The 23,562-nt window shown below is 40.9% G+C and overlaps 1 protein-coding gene across 3 annotated transcripts in view; it reads right to left on the bottom strand.

Moving 5' to 3' along the window:
• Positions 1-2,854: 2,854 nt before the first annotated feature.
• The window catches only part of SPDL1 (spindle apparatus coiled-coil protein 1), a 98,430-nt gene continuing 77,722 nt past the window's right edge, over positions 2,855-23,562 (bottom strand). Inside the window, exons 13-14 of one of the 3 annotated variants that reach the window (XR_008843077.1) lie at positions 13,415-13,586; positions 3,007-3,097 (exon numbers count right to left, since the gene is read on the bottom strand). Coding sequence is in view for 1 of the 3 variants with exons in the window: in XM_056516515.1 (XP_056372490.1) it covers positions 2,995-3,097 (103 nt within the window). In the remaining 2 variants the exon portion in view is untranslated. Of the gene's footprint in view, positions 3,098-13,414; positions 13,587-23,562 lie in introns of all 3 variants that reach the window. The other 2 variants (XM_056516515.1, XR_008843078.1) reach the window with 2 other exon arrangements.

The following is a 23,562-nucleotide window of genomic DNA, read 5'->3' as shown; positions in this document are numbered from 1 at the left end:
GCCATCCGTGGATCTATTGTACTGCCCTTAGAGTGTTGTGCCTCGAATCCTCACAACACTACCAGGTGAGCGTGTTTTGATCTCTATTGAAAAACCACCACAATTGGATACAACACAGGGAAGCCATCCTTTTTCTGTGTTTGTATTTAGAGTAGGTAGGCAGGCAAGCAGGCAGGTTCCCGATCCATTTAGAGTGAGTAGGTAGGCAGGCAGGCAGGCTTCCTCCCCTTTTGTGGCTACATTTGTTAAATTCACAAAACAAACAAACAAAAACAATTAACTTGGGCCCACACAGAGCAGTTCTGAGTGGCGCAGTAATGTCGGCATACTAGCGTAGCCAGCGTGATGACGTCATATCATCACGCTGCCCATGCCATGATGCAGATGTCATAGTGGTCTCCTGGCAGTTACTGGAGTGAGTGGCGAGGCTTGGAGCGTATAGCTCTCTGCTCCACCGCTACACACAGGGTCCTGATACTAATGTCAGCACCTTGTGTGTCAGCATAGGCGGCCGGCAGGCAGGCAGCCGGGTTCACGCTTTTCTAACTCTGGGGCTGCGTCCGGTTGCCAGGCATGAGCCTGCTGCTGTCAGCCCACAGGGCAGGTGGCCTACCAGGGATTTTCCCAGTATCTCAGAAGGCCAGTCTGGCTCTGTCACCCAGACTCCTGTTTCCCTCCCTCAAGAATCTTCTCTCCCCCAATACTCCTCTATCCCTTCTGCAATTCCCCATTTCTCTGTAGTTCTCAGCTTGGCTCTGTTGTCTCCTCTTCCAGGATCCTCTGTTCTTTGGCTGTCCGGAAATGCTGGGAGTTGTTGTTTTGAAATAGCTGGAGGCTCCGTTTTGGAAACACTGCCATACAATACGGTTTGAATTTTTATTGGGGGGGGGGGCAGTGTAAGGGGGTGTAAATGTAGTGTTTTACTCTTTATCATGTGTTAGTGTAGTGTTTTTAGGGTACATTCGCACTGATGTGTTATGGCGAGTTTCCCGCTAGGAGTTTGAGCTGCGGTGAAAAATTTGCCGCAGCCCAAATTTGAAGCAGGAAACTTACTGTGAACCTGCCCGTGTGAATGTACCCTGTACGTTCACATGGGGGGGGCAAACCTCCAGCTGTTTCAAAACTACAACTCCCAGCATGTACTGACAAACCGTGCATGCTGGGAGTTGCACTTTTGCAACAGCTGGAGACACACTGGTTGGAAAACCTTCAGTTAGGTTCTGTTACCTAACTCAGTATTTTCCAACCAGTCTGCCTCCAACTGCTGCAAAACTACAACTCCCAGCATGTACTGATCGCTGAAGGGCATGCTGGGAGATGTAGTTATGCAATAGCTGGAGGTACGCAACTACAACTCCCAGCATGCCGAGACAGCCGATTGCTGTTTGGACATGCTGGGATTTGCAGTTTTGCAACATCTGGAGGGCTACAGTTTTAGAGAACACTGCAAAGGGATCTCCAAACTGTGGTCCTCCAGCTGTTGCAAAACTACAATTCCCAGCATGCCCTGACAGCAAACAGTTGTTTGGGCATGCTAGGAGTTGTAGTTTTGCAAGATCTGGAGGGCTACAGTTTAGGGACCACTATATAGTGGTCTCAAACTGTAGCCCTCCAGCTGTTGCAAAACTACATATTCCACCATGCCCAAACAGCTGTCTGGGCATGCTGGGAGTTGTAGTTTTGCAACATCTGGAGGGCTACAGTTAGAGACCACTGTATAATGGTCTCAAACTGTACCCTCCAGATGTTGCTAGGCAACTCACCAGCTTCCGTCGGATCCAGCCACACGTCATCGCCGCCCGCCGATCTCCGTCGCCCGCCTGGATCGGTAAGTGGATCTTCGGCGCCGGTCCCCATCGTTTCCCCATCCTGCCCCGCCTATTGTGGGAGGGCAGGACAGGGAAAACGAAAGTTAATCCCCCCGCCCCCGATCTGCTATTGGTGGTCGTGTCTAGACGACCAATAGCAGGGATAGGAGGGGTGGCACCCATGCCACCTCACTCCTATCACTTCAGGGGGATCCTGGGTGTCTTAGACACCCGCGATCCCCCTTACATTCCGGGTCGCTATTGACCCGTAATGACCCGGAATCGCGCAAATCGCAAATGTGAATTCACTTGCGATTTGCCGCGATCGCCGACATGGGGGGTCTGATGACCCCCCTGGGAATTTGCACGGGATGCCTGCTGAATAATTTCAGCAGGCATCCCGGTCCGATCTCCGCCCGGCGCGGACTGGAACTGCCCATGACGTAACTGTACGTCATGGGTCCTTAAGACCCAGGGTGTCGGGACGTAACATTACGTCATGGGTCCTGAACGGGTTAAAAAACAGGCCTAATAATTTCTTTCAAAGACTGCTCCCTGCCTGTCTCCAGGTTGGGTGTGTTATTACAACTTGGATTCATTCACTGCAATGGAACTGAGCTGCAGAACCACACCCAACCTGGAGACAGTCGGGGAGCTCTCTTTGTAGTTTAAAGGTGTTATCCAGGAATTGAAAAACAGATACTTTCTTTCAGACAGGTGGACTCTATTAACTACGTATGTGACTTGTGAAGGTAACTGGTCGCACCAGATCTGTTAAAGGTTTCACAGTAAATACGGGGGGTGAAAGAATATGCACTTTTCAGATTTTAATTTGTAAATATTTAGAAAATCCAGGTAATATTTTTCCATCCTCCCACTTCCAAATGATGGACTATATTGTGTTGGTCCATTACACAAAATCGCAATTAAATAAATTTGTATCTGTGGATATACCAGAACAAAAAGTGGAAAAGTCCAAGCGAGTGAATTATACACAGCACTTTACTAAAATACAGCACTGAATTGTCAGTTTAGTGAAGCATTACATTGTTAATTACATTGTTAATGTTACATTTATTTACTTTATTTCTATTTTTCCATATAACAGTCAGTAAATAGCAGTATAAAATAAGTGTAGCTCAACAGGCGTACTGGCCTTCTACACAATCTTCTTCTTCCATGTCACTTATTCAGCAATAGGTTTTTGAAAATAGAGGTAAAGGCAAACCATAATGTTCTTAATTTTGTCGAGGTAGATTAGCGGCAAGTATAATTTCACTTGACGTCTCCTACAGATCAAAGAAAACCATAACATATAAAGAAAAGGACTGTACAGACATAGGAAAAAGACATCAAGATTATATCAGCAGTAGGAAATGTCCTACAGCAACACACCTACCATGTTATGGGTTACAATCTATATATTTTTTTTTAATTTAAGCTGCCCTAAAAAAAAAAAATAAAAAAAAAAAAAAATGACGAACAACTAGTCTTACAAGGAAAAAAATATAAAAATACAGTCATGGCCGTAAATGTTGGCACCCCTGAAAATTTTCTAGAAAATGAAGTATTTCTCACAGAAAAGGAATGCAGTAACACATGTTTTGCTATACACATGTTTATTCCCTTTGTATGTTGGAAATAAACCAAAAAAGGGAGGAAAAAAAGGAAATTGGACATGTCACACCAAACTCCACAAATGGGCTGGACAAAATTATTGGCCTTAACTTAATATTTGTTTGCACACCCTTTGGAAAAAATTACTGAAATCAGTCGCTTCCTATAAACATCAATAAGCTTCTTACACCTCTCAGCCGGAATGTTGGACCACTCTTCCTTTGCAAACTGCTCCAGGTCTCTCTTATTGGAAGGGCGCCTTTTCCCCAACAGCAATTTTAAGATCTCTCCACAAGTGTTCAATGGTATTTAGATCTGGACTCGTTGCTGGCCAATTCAGAACTCTCCAGTGCTTTGTTGCCATCCATTTCTGGGTGCTTTTTGACATATGTTTAGGGTCATTATGGGATATTTATCAATACCTGTGCAAAGTAAAGGTTGCCCATAGCAACCAATCAGATTGCTTCTTTCATTTTTCAAAGGCCTTGTTAAAAATGAAAGAAGCAATCTGATTGGTTGCTATGGGCAACTGCACCACTCTTCCTCTACACAGGTTTTGATGAATCTCTCCCATTGTCATGCTGGAAGAACCAAGATCTCGGACGCAAACCCAGCTTTCTCATACTAGACTGTGCAGTGCGACCCAAAATCCATTGGTAATCCTCAGATTTCATGATGCCTTGCACACATTCAAGGCACCAGTGCCAGAGGAAGCAAAAAAAAATAAAAAATAAAAAAAAAGACATAATTGAACCTCCACCATATTTCACTGTAGGTACTGTGTTCTTTTCTTTGTAGGCCTCATTCCATTTTTCGGTAAACATTAGAATGATGTGCTTTACCAAAAAGCTCTATCTTGGTCTCATCTGTCCACAAGATGTTTTCCCAGAAGGATTTTGGCTTACTAAAGTTCATTTTGGCAAAATGTAGTCTTGCTTTATGTCTCTGTGTCAGCAGTGGGGTCCTCTTGGGTCTCCTGCCATAGCATTTCTTTTCATTTAAATGTCGACGGATAGTTCGTGCTGACACTGATGCTCCCTGAGCCTGCAGGAGCTTGAATATCTTTGGAAATTGTTTGGGGCTGCTTATCCACCATCCGGACTATCCTGCATGGACACCTTTCATCAATTTTTCTCTTCCGTCCACGCCCAGGGAGATTAGCTACAGTGCCATATGACGCAACTTATGATAATGTCGCGCACTGTGGACAAAGGTAAATCTAGATCTCTGGAGATGGACTTGTAACCTGGAGTTTGTTGATATTTTTCCACAATTTTGGTTCTCAAGTCCTCAGACAGTTCTCGTCTCCTCTTTCTGTTGTCCATGCTTAGTGTGGCAACACAGACACACAATGCAAAGACTAAGTGAATTTCTCTCCTTTTTATCTGCTTTCAGGTGTGATTTTTATATTGCCCCCACCTGTTACTTGCCCCAGGTGAGTTTAAAGTAGCATCACATGCTTGAAACAATCTTTTTCCACAATTTTGAAAGGGTGAAATAATTTTGTCCAGACCATTTTTGGAGTTTGGTGACATTATGTTCAATTAGCTTTTTTCCTCCTTTTTTGGTTTAGTTCCTATATGCACAAAGGGAATAAACATGTGTATAGCAAAACATGTGTTACTGCAATCCTTTTCTGTGAGAAATACTTCATTTTCTAGAACAATTCCGGGGTGCCAAAATTTACGGCCATGACTGTAATTAGAAGCCAATTTCTAGCATTTTTTTTAATGCCTGGCTTCAACTTAACTACAAATTCGAAATTTATTAACCCCTTAAGGACGGACCCATTTTTTACTTTAATGACCAGGCTTTTTTTTTTTTTTACATGTGTCTCTTTAACCTCTTAAGGACCCAGGACGTATGAGTACGTCCTGGGTCCCGGTCCTGCGATATAACAAGGGGTCACACGGTGACCCTGCATCATATCGCGGCAGGCCCGGCATCATAGTGAAGCCGGGACCCGCCTCTAATAGCGCTCGGCACTGATCGCTGTGCCGCACGCTATTAACCCTTTAGCCACGCGCTCAAAGCTGAGCCGCGCGGCTAAAAACGAAAGTAAAATGTGCCGGTTAGCTCAGGGAGCTGTTCGGGATCACCGCGGTATAATCGCGGCATCCCGAACAGCTGTAGCACAGGAGGAGGTCTTCTTACCTTCTCCTGTGCTGTCCGATCGCCGAATGAATGCTTCAAGCCTGAGATCCAGGCTTGAGCATTCAATCGCCGAAAATACTGATTGATTGATCCATCTCCATAGGAATGGATCAGTGTAAAAGATCAGTTAATGCAATGTTATAGCCCCCTATAGGAGCTATAATATTGCATAAGAAAAGTGTAAAAAAAATCATTAACCCTTTCAATTATCCCTCCCCCTAATAAAAGTTTGAATCACCCGGCATTTCCAAAAATAAAAAAAACATTATGTAAATAATAATAAAAATAAACATATGCGGTATCGCCGCGTGCGGAAATGTCCGAATTATAAAAATATACCGCTTTTTAAACCGCTCGTTCAATGGCGTACGCGCATAAAAATTCAAAAGTCCAAAATAGCACATTTTTGATCACTTTTTATACCACAAAAAAGTGAATAAAAAGTGATCAAAAAGTCTGATCAGAACAAAAATGGTACCGCTAAAAACTTGAGATGACGGCGCAAAAAATGAGTCCTCAAAGCGCCCTGAACACAGAAAAATAAAAAAGTTATAGGGGTCAAAAGATGACCATTTTAAACGTATAAATTTTCCTGCATGTATTCATGATTTTTTTCTGAAGTGATACAAATTCAAACCTATACAAGTAGGGTATCATTTTAACCGTATGGACCTACAGAATAAAGATAAGGTATCATTTTTGACAAAAAATGTACTGCGTAAAAACAGAAGCCCCCAAAACTTACAAAATAGTGTTTTTTCATCAATTTTGTCGCACATTGATTTTTTTTCCCGTTTCACCGTAGATTTTTGGGTAAAATGACTAATGTCATTACAAAGTAGAATTAGTGACGCAAAAATTAAGCCATTATATATAATTTTAGGTGAAAATTTTTAAGAGTTATGAATTTTTTAAGTTAAAGTTAAGGAGGAAAAATTGAAAATGAAAAAACAGAAAAAGCCCGGGTCCTTAAGGGGTTAAGGTAATAACTTTAGAACGCTTTTTCTGAGCAGAGCAATTCTGATATTGTTTTTCCGTGACATATTGTACTTTATATAAGTGGTGCATTTTTGTTGACACATGCATCATTTTTTGTGAAAAACTCCAAAATATTGTGAAAACTGGAAAATTTCTGGAATTTTTTTTATGGTGTACACTGTGCGGTAAAAGTAATGTTATATTTATTATGTGGGTCAGTACGATTATGGCTATACCCATTTTATATAGCTTTCTATGTTCTTTTTCCTTTTCTGAGCAAAATTCTTTTTCTGTCATTTTCAAACAGCCCTAACTTAAATTTTTCCTCTGATGCCATTGAGCTAGGGCTTATTTTTTGTGGGATGAGCTGTACTTTTCATTGGTATCATCTTTGCGATACGTGCTACTTTTTGATCTTTTTTATTCCGCTATTTGTACGAAAATTAGCGAATTTTGCACTTTTTTGTTGTGTTTTTTTTTTTTTTTTTTTTTTTTACAGCATTCACCGTACTGGATAATTTTCACTATAGTTTTATAGTACATGTCATTACGGACGTGGCAGTACCTATTATGTATATGATGTGTTTTTGATCTTTTTTGGTGATAATACACCATTATTGGGAAAGGGCCATTTATTTTATTTTATTTTTTACAGGTTATACTATGCTGCAATACATTTGTACTGCAGCACGGTATGACCCGATCAGCTGCACACAGTATAGCCTGTGCGATCCAGCCTCTGGATGGATCTCACAGGCTTCTGTAGCAGGCAGACGGACGGGTCATGATCTGACCTCCTGCTGCCATAGCAACCAAAGGCGACACACAATTGTATCACGGCGCCGCCGTTAGTGAACAGGGGGAGTGCTGTCAGCACCATAGATGCGCGATTAGGATTGATTACGGCATCTATGGGGTTAATGCTACAGAGATCACGACCCCGGCAGCTGCGGCGGGACTCCGGATGTGATTGACAGCTGGGTTTCGCCACTGACCTCCTGCGCTGCCCACGGCAGTGCTGGAGATCGCTAGGACGTATGCATAAGTCCCAGTGCACGAACGTGTCGGATGCTGGGACATATGCATACGTCCCATAGTGTGAAGGGGTTAAAAGCCTAGTTTTAAGATGGCCACCTGCATTAGATTACCCTTTTATGACACAACAGTCGGGACTTACCAGGTGTGCAGCGTGCTCAGCTTGCTTCATACACCCTGACTGAGACCAGGGCATATATGTACGTCCGGCGCTAAACATCTTAACACCTATAAAAAAAGGATAGGGGATAAAATGTTAGATCGCAGGGATCCCACCGCTAGGGACCCCCGCAATCTCTCCTGCAGCACCCCAGTTTTTCAGCTTTACAGAGCAAGGATCACTCTGTTGCTGATAACGGGCAGTACAGGGGATGGCGTATTGTGACGACACGGCCCCGCCCCCTCAATGCAAATCTATGCAGCCAAGTCTCTTAAGTGGTTACAATTGTGCCACTGGTCCTTTGCTGGGCTGATCTGATCTGGCCTGATCAGTCTGCAAAACAGCTGTAGGATCCCTACCTGCCTCAGTGCCCTTAAGGAGTACCTCTCACTATCTCTTTTTCTCTGTCACTACTTATCTGTCATTAAAAATAATTTCCTACCTTCTAAAGTGTTTTTACTGCTCTAAAGCTGCTCACTCTGGCTGAGCAGGAAGCAGACTTCCCTAGCAGGCACAACGTCACTGAAGCCTGCTGGGCTCCTGCTTCCACCCTTACCTCATCTGAGACACCCCCCTTCCTTGATAAATGCTATTTGGTGTATTTTATTAATTTCCCCTTGTGAAATAAGACATCAGAATAGACTTATTTGATATAATTTGATTACTTAGATTTTGTTATTGATCTTTTACAGATCTATTTGCAAATTAAACCTAAAAAAGTTCTGTAATAAACCTGTTAAAACTAATACACGTCTGGAGGGTGAAATTCCAGCGACAATTGGTCCTCTGGGATTCAGTGCCTTTAGAGAAGAATCAACTGGAGAATTGAATTGTATTGACATACTTACAGAATTTTTGGGGGAGGGGGACAGTCTGGAGATGGCTCCCTCACCTGAGTCTCAGCTTGTGGCCAAGTTCAGGGGAGGGATTAAGTCTTCATTCTGCCCTCCTATCCAAACAGGGAGTCCCCTTGATGTTTTCTTTAAAAGAATTTTGGAGGATATTCAAGCATTAAGATACCCCTCAGACTAGAATAATTTATCTAAGGCAGAATTGAAGGCACTAGGGGGGGGAGATTTATCAAAACCTGTCCAGAGGAAAAGTTGCTGAGTTTCCCATAGCAACCAATCGGATTGCTTCTTTCATTTTTCAGAGGCCTTGTTAAAAATGAAAGAAGCAAATCTGATTGGTTGCTATGGGCAACTCAGAAACTTTTCCTCTGGACAGGTTTTGATAAATCTCCCCCTAGATGATTTGAAGAATAGAGAGGATATTCTTACAAGGAAATCAGATAAGGGCAGTAATGTTGTACTGATGACTAGATCATATTATTGTCAAGAAGCTTACAGACAATTAGATGATGCACGCAGTTATCGTAGGTTGCCTGGGAATCCTACTTGTAGGCTTGCAGGCAAGCTATGATCTCGGCTTAGAACTTATATGGAAAAAGGCGTTATATCTAAAAACATGGCAGAAAAACTCCTTCCTAAAATTTCCTCGCCCTGCCCATTGGTATTTTTTACCCAAAGTACACAAAACTGTGGAGAGCCTTCCCGTACGCCCCATCGTGTCCGGGGTGGGCTCTCTCATGGAACCTTTGTCCAAATTTATGGACTGGCTGCTGAATACTCTACTTACAGAAGTTCCAACTTTGGTGAAGGACACCACAGAATTTCTACAGACCTTAGAAGGTATGTCTTGGCCAGAAAATAGTCTCTTGATGTCGATCGACATCGAGAGTCTATATACCAGTATTCCCCAAAATACATGTATTGAGGTTATTAGAGAAATCTTAAGTGAGACAGACAAAAGCAGCCAGTACATAGATTTTGGATGTGACTCTTGAATTCATTCTAACAGGGAATGCCTTTCAGTTCAAGGAGACATGGTTTGCTCAAATGGGGGGAGTGGCCATGTGTACACATGTCGCATGTACCCTGGCCAATCTCTTTGTAGCTATGTTTGAAAGAAGATACATTTTTTCAGGTAAAAACCCCTTTTATAAATGTATTCATTGGTACAGGAGATTCATGGATGACATATTCATTGTTTAGACGGACACAGAGTGCTCTTTTGAGGACCGTGTCCACCCTCAATTCTTCCAATGATATGAACTTACGGTTCACTTGGAAGATTGGTTCCCATGAATTGGAATTTCTAGATGTTGTAGTTCGTTTGAAGGATAGTAATCTCACCACTGTTGGATACAGAAAACCGACGGCATGTAATGCCTTATTGCATTTTACAAGTTATCACCCAGAACATGTCCGGACGGCACTACCGTCCGGACAGTTCTTGAGGTCAAAACATATCAACAGTGATCCTGTAGATTACTCCATCCAAGCAAACGATTTACAACATCGATTGTTAGTGAAAGGTTATCCTCGGAAAATACTACAAGATGCCAATATACGAGCAGCTAGACGACCCAGAAAAGATCTATTGTATAATATTTGTCATAAAAAGAGGCATAGAGAAAAATAAACTAGATTCTCGTTTGCATTTAAATACAGCCCTGTAGCACATAAGATAAAAAAAAAATCCATTCTAGACAATTGGTCACTATTACAAAATGATGCAGATTTAGTCCCTCTTACATTCAGAAACCCATTATTGCCTTCAAGAAATGTAGAACCATTTCAGATGTGATAGTTCACAACAAACTCCTGAAGTCTGAAATAAACAGTTGGTTAAGAAATCCTGTTACCCCTGGCAACCACCGGTTGCGGTACTTGTTCTTGGTGCAGATACATCTGCACAGACAAGTTCATTGTGGTAGGAGGAGAACAGATAAAGTTCAGAGATAGTTTTCGTTGTAGAACTTCGTAAGTAGTATATGGTCTCAAATGCACCTGTGGAAGATTTTCCATAGGGTGCACCATTTGGTCGATGAATATAAGATTTAGAGAACATGCACTCACTTAAAAAGTAAAAAAAAGGTTTGACTAGATTGATAGAACACATGGCAGAGGTACATGAGAATAATATCAATTCTCTGAATTTGGCATCAAACGAGTGGGTAAAAAGGAAGTTATTGAAAAATGCAAGTTGTTGTTACAACAAGAAGCTAAATGGATTATCCGTTCAAGGGCAGAAGGCAATTTGGGTTTAAATGACAGGTTGGACAGGTTGTCATAGTGCAAAAAAAAAAGTGATATGTTACTCAGGACCCAATCCTGATCATGTACATATGATTTTTATGTGTCTCAGACCTATATATCCAGAGATATAAGCATTTATCTGCTGGTGAGTTACTTTTTCATTGTGCAGGCCGGAGGGGGCGTGTCTGTCTGTCTCCCTCACAGGAGCAAGCCTGTGCAGTCAGCCAATCAGTATTCTCTACTCTGTAACCCTTTCCTCTCTGGTTTTATGCTGTGTCATGTTACACAGAGAAAGATACTTGGAGCTTGCCTGCAGTAATCAGAAGACATTATGGTGAATTCATAACAGGATAAAATGTATAAATATCAGAATAGATCTTCATAAAATTAGTGCATTAGGGATTTTTTAGACAAAAGTACAGCATTTTTATGAATACATGTTCTATTTTATCTTCTCCTATTAAAGCTGGGTGCTAATCAGCATAGCTGTCACTATGTGTGTCATTCATCTTTCACAGACTCCTGAATGTCTGATCAACTTCTTTGTCATTCAGGAGTCCGAGAAAGCTTGGTCTATTTCAGCATGCTGGGATTTGTAGTTTAGTAACAACTGAAGCTGCAATGTTTGTAAATAACTGTGTTAGAGCAGTGTTGCCTCCAGCTGTTTTAAAACTACAGCTCCCAGCATGTCCACACATCTTTTATCTGTAGTTTTGCATACACAATAGAAATCTCCTATACTGGATACCAGTATGCTTTACGGCCGGTATCCAGTATGCTGTAAAATCTAGACTAGTCTGTCTGGCTAAAAGACAAGCGACCCCTAGTGGTGGCTATTTTGAGCTTGAATTTCAGGTGAAAATTTTAATTGTTAAATGTCATATTATAATGAGTCCTGCAATATATGAAACGTTTTTAACAATGACAGTGCCTCTTTAAGTGTATTTGTATAAGAGAAATATATTTGGTGAAATATTGCACATGTTGGATTGTTTTTATTGTGTAGTTTTTAATATTCTTTTTCATGGTTCCAAATTACACAATGCAAACGCCTCACCCCACCTACGTAAGCAAGTAGGAGTATTTAACCCTTGCACACAGGAGTGGTCTGAAGAAGCGCTATCACGTCTCTTGTTGGCAGCAGTCATGCATGTACCTGCTGATTTTATGCTCTCGTTGGAATAAAATACAGTATTTTAATGGAATAGTGAGTGCCTCCATCTTCTCTTCTACGTGCTATAGATAGTCCCCTATGGGGATATAAAAAGTGTTAAAAAAAAAAAAAAGGAAAAGAATGTAAATTTAAAAAGTAAAAAGAATTTGCAAAATCCCCTACCCCGATAAAAATTAAAATTGTCCTTTTCCCATTTTACCCCCAAAAAACGAAAAAAAATTCAACATATTTGGTATTGCCGCGTGCATAAATGTCCAAACTATCAAAATATAATGTTAATGATCCCATACGGTGAACGGCGCAAATGTAAAAAATTTAGAAAAGTCCATAATTGCTGCTTTTTTGTCACATTTTATTCCCAAACATTTTTTAAGAAAAAGGCATTTAAAAGTTTCATATATGCAAATGTAGTATCAATAAAAAGTACAGATCAAAGCGCAAAAAATGAGCCATCATACCGCCCCATATATGGAAACATTTTTAAGTTATAGATGGTCAAAATAGGGCGATTTTAAGCATGAGATTTTTTTTTAGGCAGTACAACAAATAGAAAAGTATGTAGCCATGGGTATCATTTTAATCGTATTGATCCACAGAAGAAAAAATGTCATTTTTACCATTAAGTGTTCAGTGTGAAAACTAAACCCTCCAAAATTTGAAAAATTTTGGTTTTTATTTAAATTCCCTCCCTAAAAAAAATATTTTTGGGGTTTGCCGTACATTTTATGGTAAAATGAAAGGTGTCATTAAGAAGTACAATTGGTCACACAAAAAACAAGCCCTTATATGGGTCTGTAGATGGAAATATAAAAGATTTATGGATTTTAGAATGTGAGGAGGAAGAAACAAAAATGCAAAAATAAAATTGGCCTGGTCCTTAAAGGGATACTCCGCTGCCCTGCTTCGGAAGCTCCGCTCCCCAGCATCCAGAAGTTTATTGTTCCGAACGCTGCGTGCGGGCTTCCGTGTTCAGGACACGCCCCCTTTCCATAAACTTTCGTTGAGGGGGCGGGCGTGATGTCATGAGGGGCGGCCCTGAACACGGAAGCCCGCACGCAGCGTTCGGAACAATAAACTTCAGGACGCTGGGGAGCGGAGCTTCCGAAGTAGGACAGCGAAGTAACCCTTTAAAGTCAAAATGGGCTTGGTCCTTAAGGGGTTAAACCAATATAAATTGGTAATTGTTGTAATCATATGGTCCTAAAAAAAAAAATATATATATATATATATATATATATATTAAAAAATAGAGATTTTTATTTTGCTTTATTTTGTGGAAAAATGAGTACAAAGTAATGAAGTATGTAAGTGGAACATTTAAAGACTTCTGGCTATTATCATATGGGAAAAAAAAGATCCTGAAGAAGAATAATATAGCATTGCTTACCTGTCTGCTCCAGTTCCAAAAACATACACAACTGATATTACTATTCTAGACTTCCTGTTTGAGCAGTTGCTCAGTACTACAAATTCTGTATTTACGTGGATGGCAAGGATCCTCCGGGGTTCCTCAAAAGGTTAGATGCAATGGCGGCACCTAAGGCTGCTGTCAGAAGATGCTGCTTGATGAAAGAACAGATCTCCAGTGGGTGCTGTGCTTTGAATAAGTTTTTTGGTTTTAAATAAAAGTAAAATAAAGTTAAAGAACCTCTGTAGTGCAATTTAACTTATTCCCTATCCAAAGGATAGGGGATAAGTTATAGATCATGGGGGGTCTGAGCGCTCGGGCCCCCCAGGATCTCCTGGACGGGGCCGCAGCAGTCCGCTGGAAAGGGGGTGTTCCGTCCCAGCATGACGCGGCGGCTGACATGCCCCCTCCATGTACCCCATAGAAATACATGGAGGGGGCGTGTCTGCCGCGGCTTTCTGCTGGGGAGGAAACTTCACTTCCTGCAGACTGCCTCGGCCCCATCCAGGAGATTGCGGGGGGACCCAGCACTCGGATCCCCCAAGATCTATAACATATCCCCTATCCTTTGGATAGGGGATAAGTTATTTTGCGCTGGAGTACTCCTTTAAGTAAAAGCTTGTCAATGCATTTCACAAGGTGGCTCTTGTGAAATATTTGTAATATAATTAACAGAACTTCGATAGCGCTTCTGCTCTGTTCCTATTTTTCTTGCATCATTCATGTGCATTCTGCTTCATAGCTTCTGTATTTAGCTCACAAATCTCTCTGTTCTGCCGCTCACTTATTTTGACATTCACAGCTCAGGAAGGGGCATGTCCCAAGCAACACCAAGCCTGCCTTACCTTACATTCACTTCCTTCTCGAGTATGCTGAGCTGCCTGTCTTCATCCAATCACTGCAGACTGCTCTGTAACCCCCTCCCCTCTGTTTTGATGCTGCAGTCTGATAGGACAGAAGTGAGCACAGAGGAGTGCTAGTCCCATCCTCACTTCCTGGACTTTGTTTCTGCTTCAGTTAGGACAAAGATAATGTTCTGGATGGTATGGGAAACCCTAGGTCTTTTTTATAAGCTATGATTTTTATAAAAAGTAGAATTTCTTATGAAGTATATTAGAAAGGTTACTCTTTCGCCAAAATGTGCCATGTATAAAAAGATTTTAACTTTGACAATGCCCATTTAACATACTTCCCATTTACAACACATTCACACTAGGCCAAACCAAGCATGCATGTATATAGGGAATTGGGAGAGAGCTGTCAGATAAACAAGCATTTGGCTAAATAGCTGTGTCATATGACTGGTTTTAGGATAATACAAACCCAGATATGACACAAAGACATAGGGGGCATTTATCAATGTTTGTGTGGGTGAATTTATTTTCTACACAGAAATTTGTTCTACTACAACACCTTTTACAAAAGTGCTTACAGCTACACCATGTGAAAAGGCCCAAATTTGTGTTGAAATTAAGCCATTGCGCAAAATTCTACCACTAAAGATAACCTCCCCCATGGAGCTCCATAACATGCAGAAGGTCAAAGATCAGGTAAAAGAATCACAATTCCGCTCAAAAACATTACAATTTGCATCTTCATCGCTGAAGTCTATTGATCAATGCACAGTAAATAAAGTACTCATGGAGCAGAAAGATTCAGGCAATAGACAGTAAAAGGGTTCAGCCTTACGGGACATAAGGGCTGCAGCATTTACAGTGCCAGCTAAATGGATGGTTTTGTAAATCTTGTCCACAGGCTGCGGAAAAGAATCCACATTAACCTGCAGTATGAATTTAATTCTGCAGCATGTCAATTGTTGGTTCAGAAAAGCTGCAGGTTTATTGCACACTTTTACCATTGAAAATAATGAGAAAATCAAAATATGCAAAACACCCCTAGGTTTAGCTGCAGATAGGTATGTGCAGAATAAAAGGACTCCTACTCTTTCTTCTGTAGGTTCATACGATTAAAATGATACCCTACTTACATAGGTTTGATTTTGTCTTCTGGAAAAAATCATAGCTACATGCACGAAAATTTATACGTTTAAAATTGTCTTTGTATTGTATTTTTACATGTACAGGGCACAGTACGAGGGCACATTTTTTTGCTCTGTGATCTGAAGTTTTTAGCCGTACCATTTTTGTATTGATTGGACTTTTATTCATTTTTTTCACGATATAAAAAGTGACCAAAAATACGGTATATTGGACTTTGGAACTTTTTTTGTGCGTAGGCCATTGACAATGCGGTTTAATTAATTATATATTTTTATAGTTTGGACATTTACGTACGCGTCGATACCACATAGGTTTATTTTAATTATGGTTACATATTTTTTATATGGAATTTGGGAAAAGGGGGGGTGATTTAAACTTTTAATCTCTTAAGGACCCAGGGCGTATGGATACGCCCTCACACCCTGGGCCTTAAGGACCCAGGGCGTACTAGTACGCCCTGGCGTTTTCCGGTCTCTGCCGGGCAGAGATCGGAACCGGATGCCTGCTGAAATCCTTCAGCAGGCATCCAGGGCAAACGCCGAGGGGGGGCCCTTGCGATCTGCGGCGATACCGGGCTGATCGGGTCTCTGGGACCTGACCGCCCGGTAATTTCGCATGATCCCGGCTGTCACGGCGACAGGTGAGTAGATCTTCAGCCGCGGTCGGGCCCTTTACAGCAATGCACGTCGCCGTAAAGCGACATGCATTGCTGTATTGGAACCCTGTAAACTACAACTCCCAGCATGCCCAGACAGCCCTTGGCGTCTGGGCATGCTGGGAGTTGCAGTTTTGCAACATCTGGAGGTCCACAGTTTGGAGACCACTGTGCCCTTCCAGATGTTGCAAAACTACACATCCTCAGCATGCCCTTACTGTCCAGGCATGCTGGGAGTTGTAGTTCTGTAACATCTGGCCCTTCAGATGTTGCAGAACTACAACTCCCAGCATGCCTGGACAGTAAGGGCATACTGGGAGTTGTAGTTTTGCAACATCTGGAAGGGCACAGATTGAGAACCACTGTATTAGTGGTCTGCAAACTGTAGTCCTCCAGATTTTGCAAAACTACAACTCCAAGCATGCTGGGAGTTGTAGTTCGGCAACATCTGGCTCTAAAGATGTTGCCGAACTACTACTCCCAGCATGTTTGAGAATGCTGAGAGTTGTGGTTTTGCAACAACTGGTGGCACACTGGTTGGGAAACATTGTCTGTTTCCTAACTCAGTGTTTCCCAACCCGTGTTCCTCCAGCTGTTGCAAAACTATAACTACCAGCATGCACTGATAGACTGTGCATGCTGGGAGTTGTAGTTTTGCAACAGCTGGAGGTCCCCCCCTGTGAATGTACAGGGTACTTTCACATGGGCAGGGGCTTACAGTGAGTATCGGGCTGCAAGTTTGCGATGCAGCAAATTTTGCACGGCAGCTCAAACTCGCTGTAACCCCCCGCCCATGTGACTGTACCCTAAAAACACTACACTACCACAAAATAAAAAGTAAAAAACACTACATCTACACATACCCCTACACAGCCCCCCTCCCCAATAAAAATGAAAAACGTCTGGTACGCCACTGTTTCCAAAATGGAGCCTCCAGCTGTTGCAAAACAACAACTCCCAGTATTGCTGGACAGCCGTTGACTGTCCAAGCATGCTGGGAGTTTTGCAACAGCTGGAGGCACCCTGTTTGGGAATCACTGGCGTAGAATACCCCTATGTCCACCCCTATGCAAATCCCTAATTTAGGCCTCAAATGCGCATGGCGCTCTCACTTTGGAGCCCTGTCGTATTTCAAGGCAACAGTATAGGGTCACATATGGGGTATCGCCGTACTCGGGAGAAATTGCCTAACAAATTTTGGGGGGCTTTTTCTCCTTTCACCCCTTATGAAAATGTGAAGTTGGGGTCTACACCAGCATGTTAGTGTAAAAAAAATAAATTTTTTACACTAACATGCCGGTGTTCCCCTATACTTTCATTTTGACAAGAGGTAAAAGGGAAAAAAGCCCCCAAAATTTGTAATGCAATTTCTCCCGACTACGGAGATACCCCATATGTGGGCGCAAAGTGCTCTGGGGGCGCACAACAAGGCCCAGAAGGGAGAGTGCACCATGTACATTTGAGGTGATTTGCACAGGGGTGGCTGATTGTTACAGCCGTTTTGACAAACGCAAAAAAAAACTAAACCCCACATGTGACCCCATTTCGGAAACTACACCCCTCACGGAATGTAATGAGGGGTGCAGTGAGAATTTACACCCCACTGGTGTCTGACAGATCTTTGGAACAGTGGGCTGTGCAAATTAAAAATGTTGTACAGACCACTGTTCCAAAGATCTGACAGACACCAGTGGGGGTAAATGCTCACTGTACCCCTTGTTACGTTCCTCAAGGGGTCTAGTTTCCAAAATGGTATGCCATGTGGGGTTATTTTGCTGTCCTGGCACCATAGGGGCTTCCTAAATGCGAAGTGCCCCCCGAGCAAAATTTGCTCTCAAAAAGCCAAATATGACTCCTTCTCTTCTGAGCATTGTAGTTCGCTCGTAGTGCACTTCAGGTCAACTTATGGGGTACCTCCATACTCAGAAGAGATGGGGTTACAAATTTTGGGGGGTATTTTCTGCTATTAACCCTTGCAAAAATGTGAAATTTGGGGGGAATCACACATTTTAGTGAAATTTTTTTTTACATATGCAAAAGTCGTGAAACACATGTGGGGTATTAAGGCTCACTTTATTCCTTGTTACGTTCCTCAAGGGGTCTTGTTTCCAAAATGGTATGGCATGTGTTTTTTTTTGCTGTTCTGGCACCATAGGGGATTCCTAAATGCAACATGCCCCCCAAAAACCATTTCAGAAAAACGTACTCTCCAAAATCCCCTTGTCACTCCTTCGGTTCTGAGCCCTCTACTGCGCCCGCCGAACACTTTACATGGACATATGAGGTATGTACTCGAGAGAAATTGGGCTCCAAATATAAGTATACATTTTCTCCTTTTACCCCTCGTAAAAATTCAAAAATTGGGTCTACAAGAACATGAGAGTGTAAAAAATGAAGATTGTGAATTTTCTCCTTCACTTTCCTGCTATTCCTGTGAAACACCTAATGGGTTAAAAGGCTGACCGAATATCATTTTGTATACTTTGGGGGGTGCAGTTTTTATAATGGGATCATTTGTAGGGTATTTCTAAGATGAAGACCCTTCAAATCCACTTCAAACCTGAACTGGTCCCTGAAAAATACTGAGTTTGGAAATTTTGTGAAAAATTGGAAAATTGCTGCTGAACTTTGAAGCCCTCTGGTGTCTTCCAAAAGTAAAAACTCTGTAAAGCAAAGAGAGAAAAACAGGCGCTCCCTTGTGAAGAACCAACGGATCACAGGTGTGTGGGAGGGGGAGGGAAAAAGTAAGGCTCACCCTGCCAGGTTGTGCGTACTCCCACACAACCAAGATGTACGTTTGGTATGATGATCTCAGTCTGCAGCCTTCCCAGAATAGGCGTAGAGATGTGGGGTGAACTTCAGAGACGATGGGAATATTCGGCGCTGACCAAGGAGAGGACAATAGAGCCAGGTGTGTAGCGAACAGGTTTAATCCAATGCGACGCGTTTCACCGCGCTTGCGCGGTTTCATCAGGCATAACAAACACTTCACAGGGAGGGATTTATATACACGCAGGTATTAACCCCTACCTGACAAAATCGATTTTCACAAAAAAGTGTATATATATATATATACTCATAAACTACATTTGAGAATTAATTAATTAGAATAAGCATATATATTCTCATAAAATGCATCAAGGGAAAGAATAAATAAACAATTAATAAACAAAACAAACACCAAAAAATTAAGGAAAAAAAGATAATGGAAAATAAGAAAAGGACCAGGTACACATAATGCGTGGGACATAAACCATACACATACATAAAATATATATGCGCATATATACACATATGCACACACACCCGCATGTGTGCCAACCCTACAGTATAAGGTCAAGATATAATAATTAACAGACATATATACACACATGCGTACACACACATACATATACACACACATGTACGTAGACACATGCGTGCACATGCACATGGATGCACCCACCCGCATACACATTGAAACATAAATAGAATTAAAAAATAAAAATAAAAATTGAAATTGAAAAAATAAAATAAAGAAATATAATAAAAATTAAAACAGGAATAATATTACTAATAATAATGGTAATATTAACAATTAATAGAGAATCAGACAAATAAAAAACTTTTTTTACATAAATATATACCTCTGAGAGTATAACACATGAAACAACATAATACATAGCAGCAATCTTATATTGAAAAGTATCAGAACAACCCCAGTGGTCCGAACTGGCGCTACAAGAACTCTAATTTAATAGAATAAAAAACGCTCAATGTGTACTACTACTTGTTGATATTCAGCACTGATTTAGAGTGCTACGGTAAGATAGGGGAGAAGAAAGAGGTGAAGGGAAAAGGAAAGGAAAAGGGGAAGGGAAAAGGATCATTGGTGTGTCATTGTAGAGGTGACCATGTGGGAACGAGTGGCCACAGAGAAACTATCTTTGCCAACAGATGGGTATTATTTAACATTCTCTATGGTCTCATTAAGCCCATTAGGGGACAGTGTTGAGAGCTTATGAATCCAATAGGATTCACGATTAATAAGACGTTGATACCTATTTAAATGGTCAGATGAAATTGTTTCAAGAATTGTTAATTTCAAGGACTCTAAATTATTATCATGTTTAGAGGTGAAATGTTTTGACACACTATGTAACAAATATTTATGTTTAATGTTCCAACGATGTTTATTCATACGTGCCCGCACTGTTTGTACAGTGCGGCCTACGTATTGAAGATTACAACTGCATGTTAATAAGTATATAGCAAAGGAAGTATTGCATGTGACTTTATCCCTAATCTTATATGATAATCCAGTTTGTGAAGAAAAAAATGAGGTTGTTCGTTCTTTGATTAAACTGCAACAAAGACAGCGTGAAATCCCACAAGGGGTGCAAAAACCGTCTCTGGATATTATGGAACATGATTTGGTCTTATATTTACCGGGAGCTACTATATTTTGCAGAGTGTTCGCCCGTCTAAAGGTGACTCTGGGAGTAGGAGGAATCAGCTCCTTGAGAACTGGATCTTGAAGTATGATTGGCCAATGTTTATGTAATATTTGTTTTATTTGTGAAGCTTCCTTGTTATAGTTAGTCACAAAATTTATTTTAAATTCAGAGGTTTGTACATAAGAGTGATTATTTCTATTATTGATAGAACTATTTGGATTATTTATTTTCGGAATAACTAAATCTGATTGTTTTTTATTTTTCACTTTATTGTAGGAATTAGTAAGGAGTTTTTTTGGGTACCCCTTTTCCGCGAAACGTCCCCTAAGTACAGCAGCCTGCGCAACGAAATCCTCATCAGAGGTACAATTTTTCCGAATGCGTAGGTATTGCCCATAGGGGACACCCCTCAGCCATGCCGGATAATGCGCACTGTCGAAATTGAGAAAACTATTAATATCTACTTTTTTAAAAAATGTTTTAGTGGAGATTTGACCTGTTTCTGACCTCGTAAGTTCTAAATCTAGAAATTGGATGGTGTTGGTAGAATAATGCATTGTAAACTGTAAACCCCAAGAATTCTGGTTCAATTCATAGACGAAATTTTCAGCCTCAGAGAAAGTGCCTCCCCAAATAAAGAAAAGGTCATCAATATACCTACGAAAAAAGTAAACTAAATTAGTGAAATCCAGGGACTGTGCCATGACAAGGGACTCGAAGCGCCCCATGAAAAGATTTGCGTAACTTGGGGCGAAACGAGTCCCCATGGCACAGCCCCGGGTCTGTCTGTACAAATTATTATCAAAACAAAAAATATTATGTTCTAGAATAAATCTAATAGCTTTTAATAAAAATAAGGATTGATTTGTGGGTAGGGAAGAGTCATTCCCAAATGTATCCCGAATGGCATTCAAACCCAATTCTGTATCGATATTAGAATAAAGAGAACAGACGTCCAAAGTTAAGAAGGAAAAATTTTTGGGCAAAGTTATTGTACTAAGTTCGTGTATGAGTTGAGTGGAATCCTTCAAATAGGAAGGAAGGCAAATGACATATGGCTGTAGAAAAAGATCTATAAAGTGTGAGAGATTAGCTGTCATAGAGCCCACCCCCGAAATAATGGGGCGGCCAGGGGGTTTATTAGGGTTTTTATGTAATTTTGGAAGATAATAGAAATACGGTAGATTATAATGTTTAATGGACAGAAAACTTTGTTCTTTTTTATTTAACAGAGAACTATCAAAAGCCTCCTTCACTAGACTACAATATAATTCGAAATACGTGGTAGATGGGTTGGTAGATAATATCTCGTAATAATTTGTATCTGATAAAATATGAAGTGACTCCTCCACATATGCAACACGATCCAAAATTACAGTTCCGCCCCCTTTATCGGCGGGACGGATAATTACATTTTCATTATTTTGTAAAGTTCTTATAGCCGCCCGTTCGGACTCACTGAGGTTGTCCATACTCTGACTGATTACAGATTTATCACATAATCTATTAAAATCTTTATTCACTAATGAGTAAAAAGTATCTAAGAAATTTCCCCTATGATGCAAAGGATAAAAATTGGATTGAGGTTTTACATCTACATGTCTAATAAGAGTATCGCACTGATGGAGATTAGCAACACTATCTGCTTGTATATCACCTGGGTTTGTGTCCTGCCCCTGGTTTATTTTCATTTTATCGATAATAGAAAAATGTCTATTTAATGTCAACTTACGTATATAACTATTCAAATCGAGAAATAATTGGAAATCGTTAGGGCGGGTAGTTGGGCAAAAGGAAAGACCCCTAGCTAATAGGTTAGTCTCCCCCTCTGTCAAAACATACTGAGATAAATTAAAAATCTTTATTTGGTTAACTTTAGATTGCTCTGAGTACGAGTTGGATTTTTTAGAGGAGGACCTGCCTCCCCTACAGCCTCTATATCTATTTTTCTTTTTAAGGATTTTTTGTTGTTGTGGTTCCTTGGTGATACCAGTGCAACCGGAAAGTAATGTGTGATCGGAAAGTGATCGGATTTGGCTGAAATCGTTGTGAGGGCAGTGTTTACACTTGGGGTGCGGGAGGCTAAAAAAGACACCGAGGACGAGTCCATACTTTGTGTATAAACATCAGAATTATCATGTAACGTAATAAGAGAGGAATTCAAAAGGTCTTCCACATTTTCATGGTGTATCGGACTCTGTGGTATTAGTGGGGGAAGGAGGGGACAGACCATATTTGGAGATGGTCGGTCTAAAGTGTGTATAGCTATTGTGTCTGAATGGACGTCTAAGTGCGTGTGCGTTTTTATAAATTTTTGTGTGGTGGGGGACTTCAATGAATTTCCACAAATTTTAGTGTCTGCTGTGTTTATTGTTTCCACCGAAAGATTCTTGGTGAGTACTGTGTTTGCTGGAACATACTTAGTGGGTGTATTTTTAGATTTGTGATGAGTAGAATTAATAATCGTACGAGCATGTTCAAATTTACGTTCAGATGTAATCGGTAGTTTGTTACTCATCTGAGGATTATACTGTTTTTTCATGTGGTGCTGATTGACTTTCTCATTTACTTTTTTATTAGGATTGGGGGAAAAGAAATCCACTCCATCAGATTTATTTTTTGGGAAATTAGGCTTGGGCCATTTATGGATTTGGCCACAGGCATAATCATTTCTATCACGATTAAATTTATGGACTTTCTTATTTATAGTTTCTATTTCTAATTTCTGTAATCTATTCAAAATTACCCCATCAGTTCTCTGGTACTCAGAAAAATTAGAAAATGGTGAGAGGTCAAGCTTAATATCACAAGCTAATTTTCTTGCAACTAATGCTGCAGATCTGCGTTTGGCAATTAGTCTCCCCATAAGACCGCGAGAGCACTTTTCACTATATTCATCCCACTCTGTGGAAAAAACAGAATCCTCCGGGAAGGAAGACTCGAATGGTAACCTCAACCCACGAGGGGTGAAGTTATCTGAGAGGTAACGGGACAGAAACAGGGCATCGATACTATGTTGTAATTCAATTTTACAAT

The sequence above is a fragment of the Hyla sarda genome, chromosome 4 (genome assembly GCF_029499605.1).
Source record: "Hyla sarda isolate aHylSar1 chromosome 4, aHylSar1.hap1, whole genome shotgun sequence".
Taxonomy (NCBI): Eukaryota; Metazoa; Chordata; class Amphibia; order Anura; family Hylidae; genus Hyla; species Hyla sarda.
The sequence above is the reverse complement of the archived record's forward strand: the minus strand, read 5'-3'. Positions and strand labels throughout refer to the sequence as shown.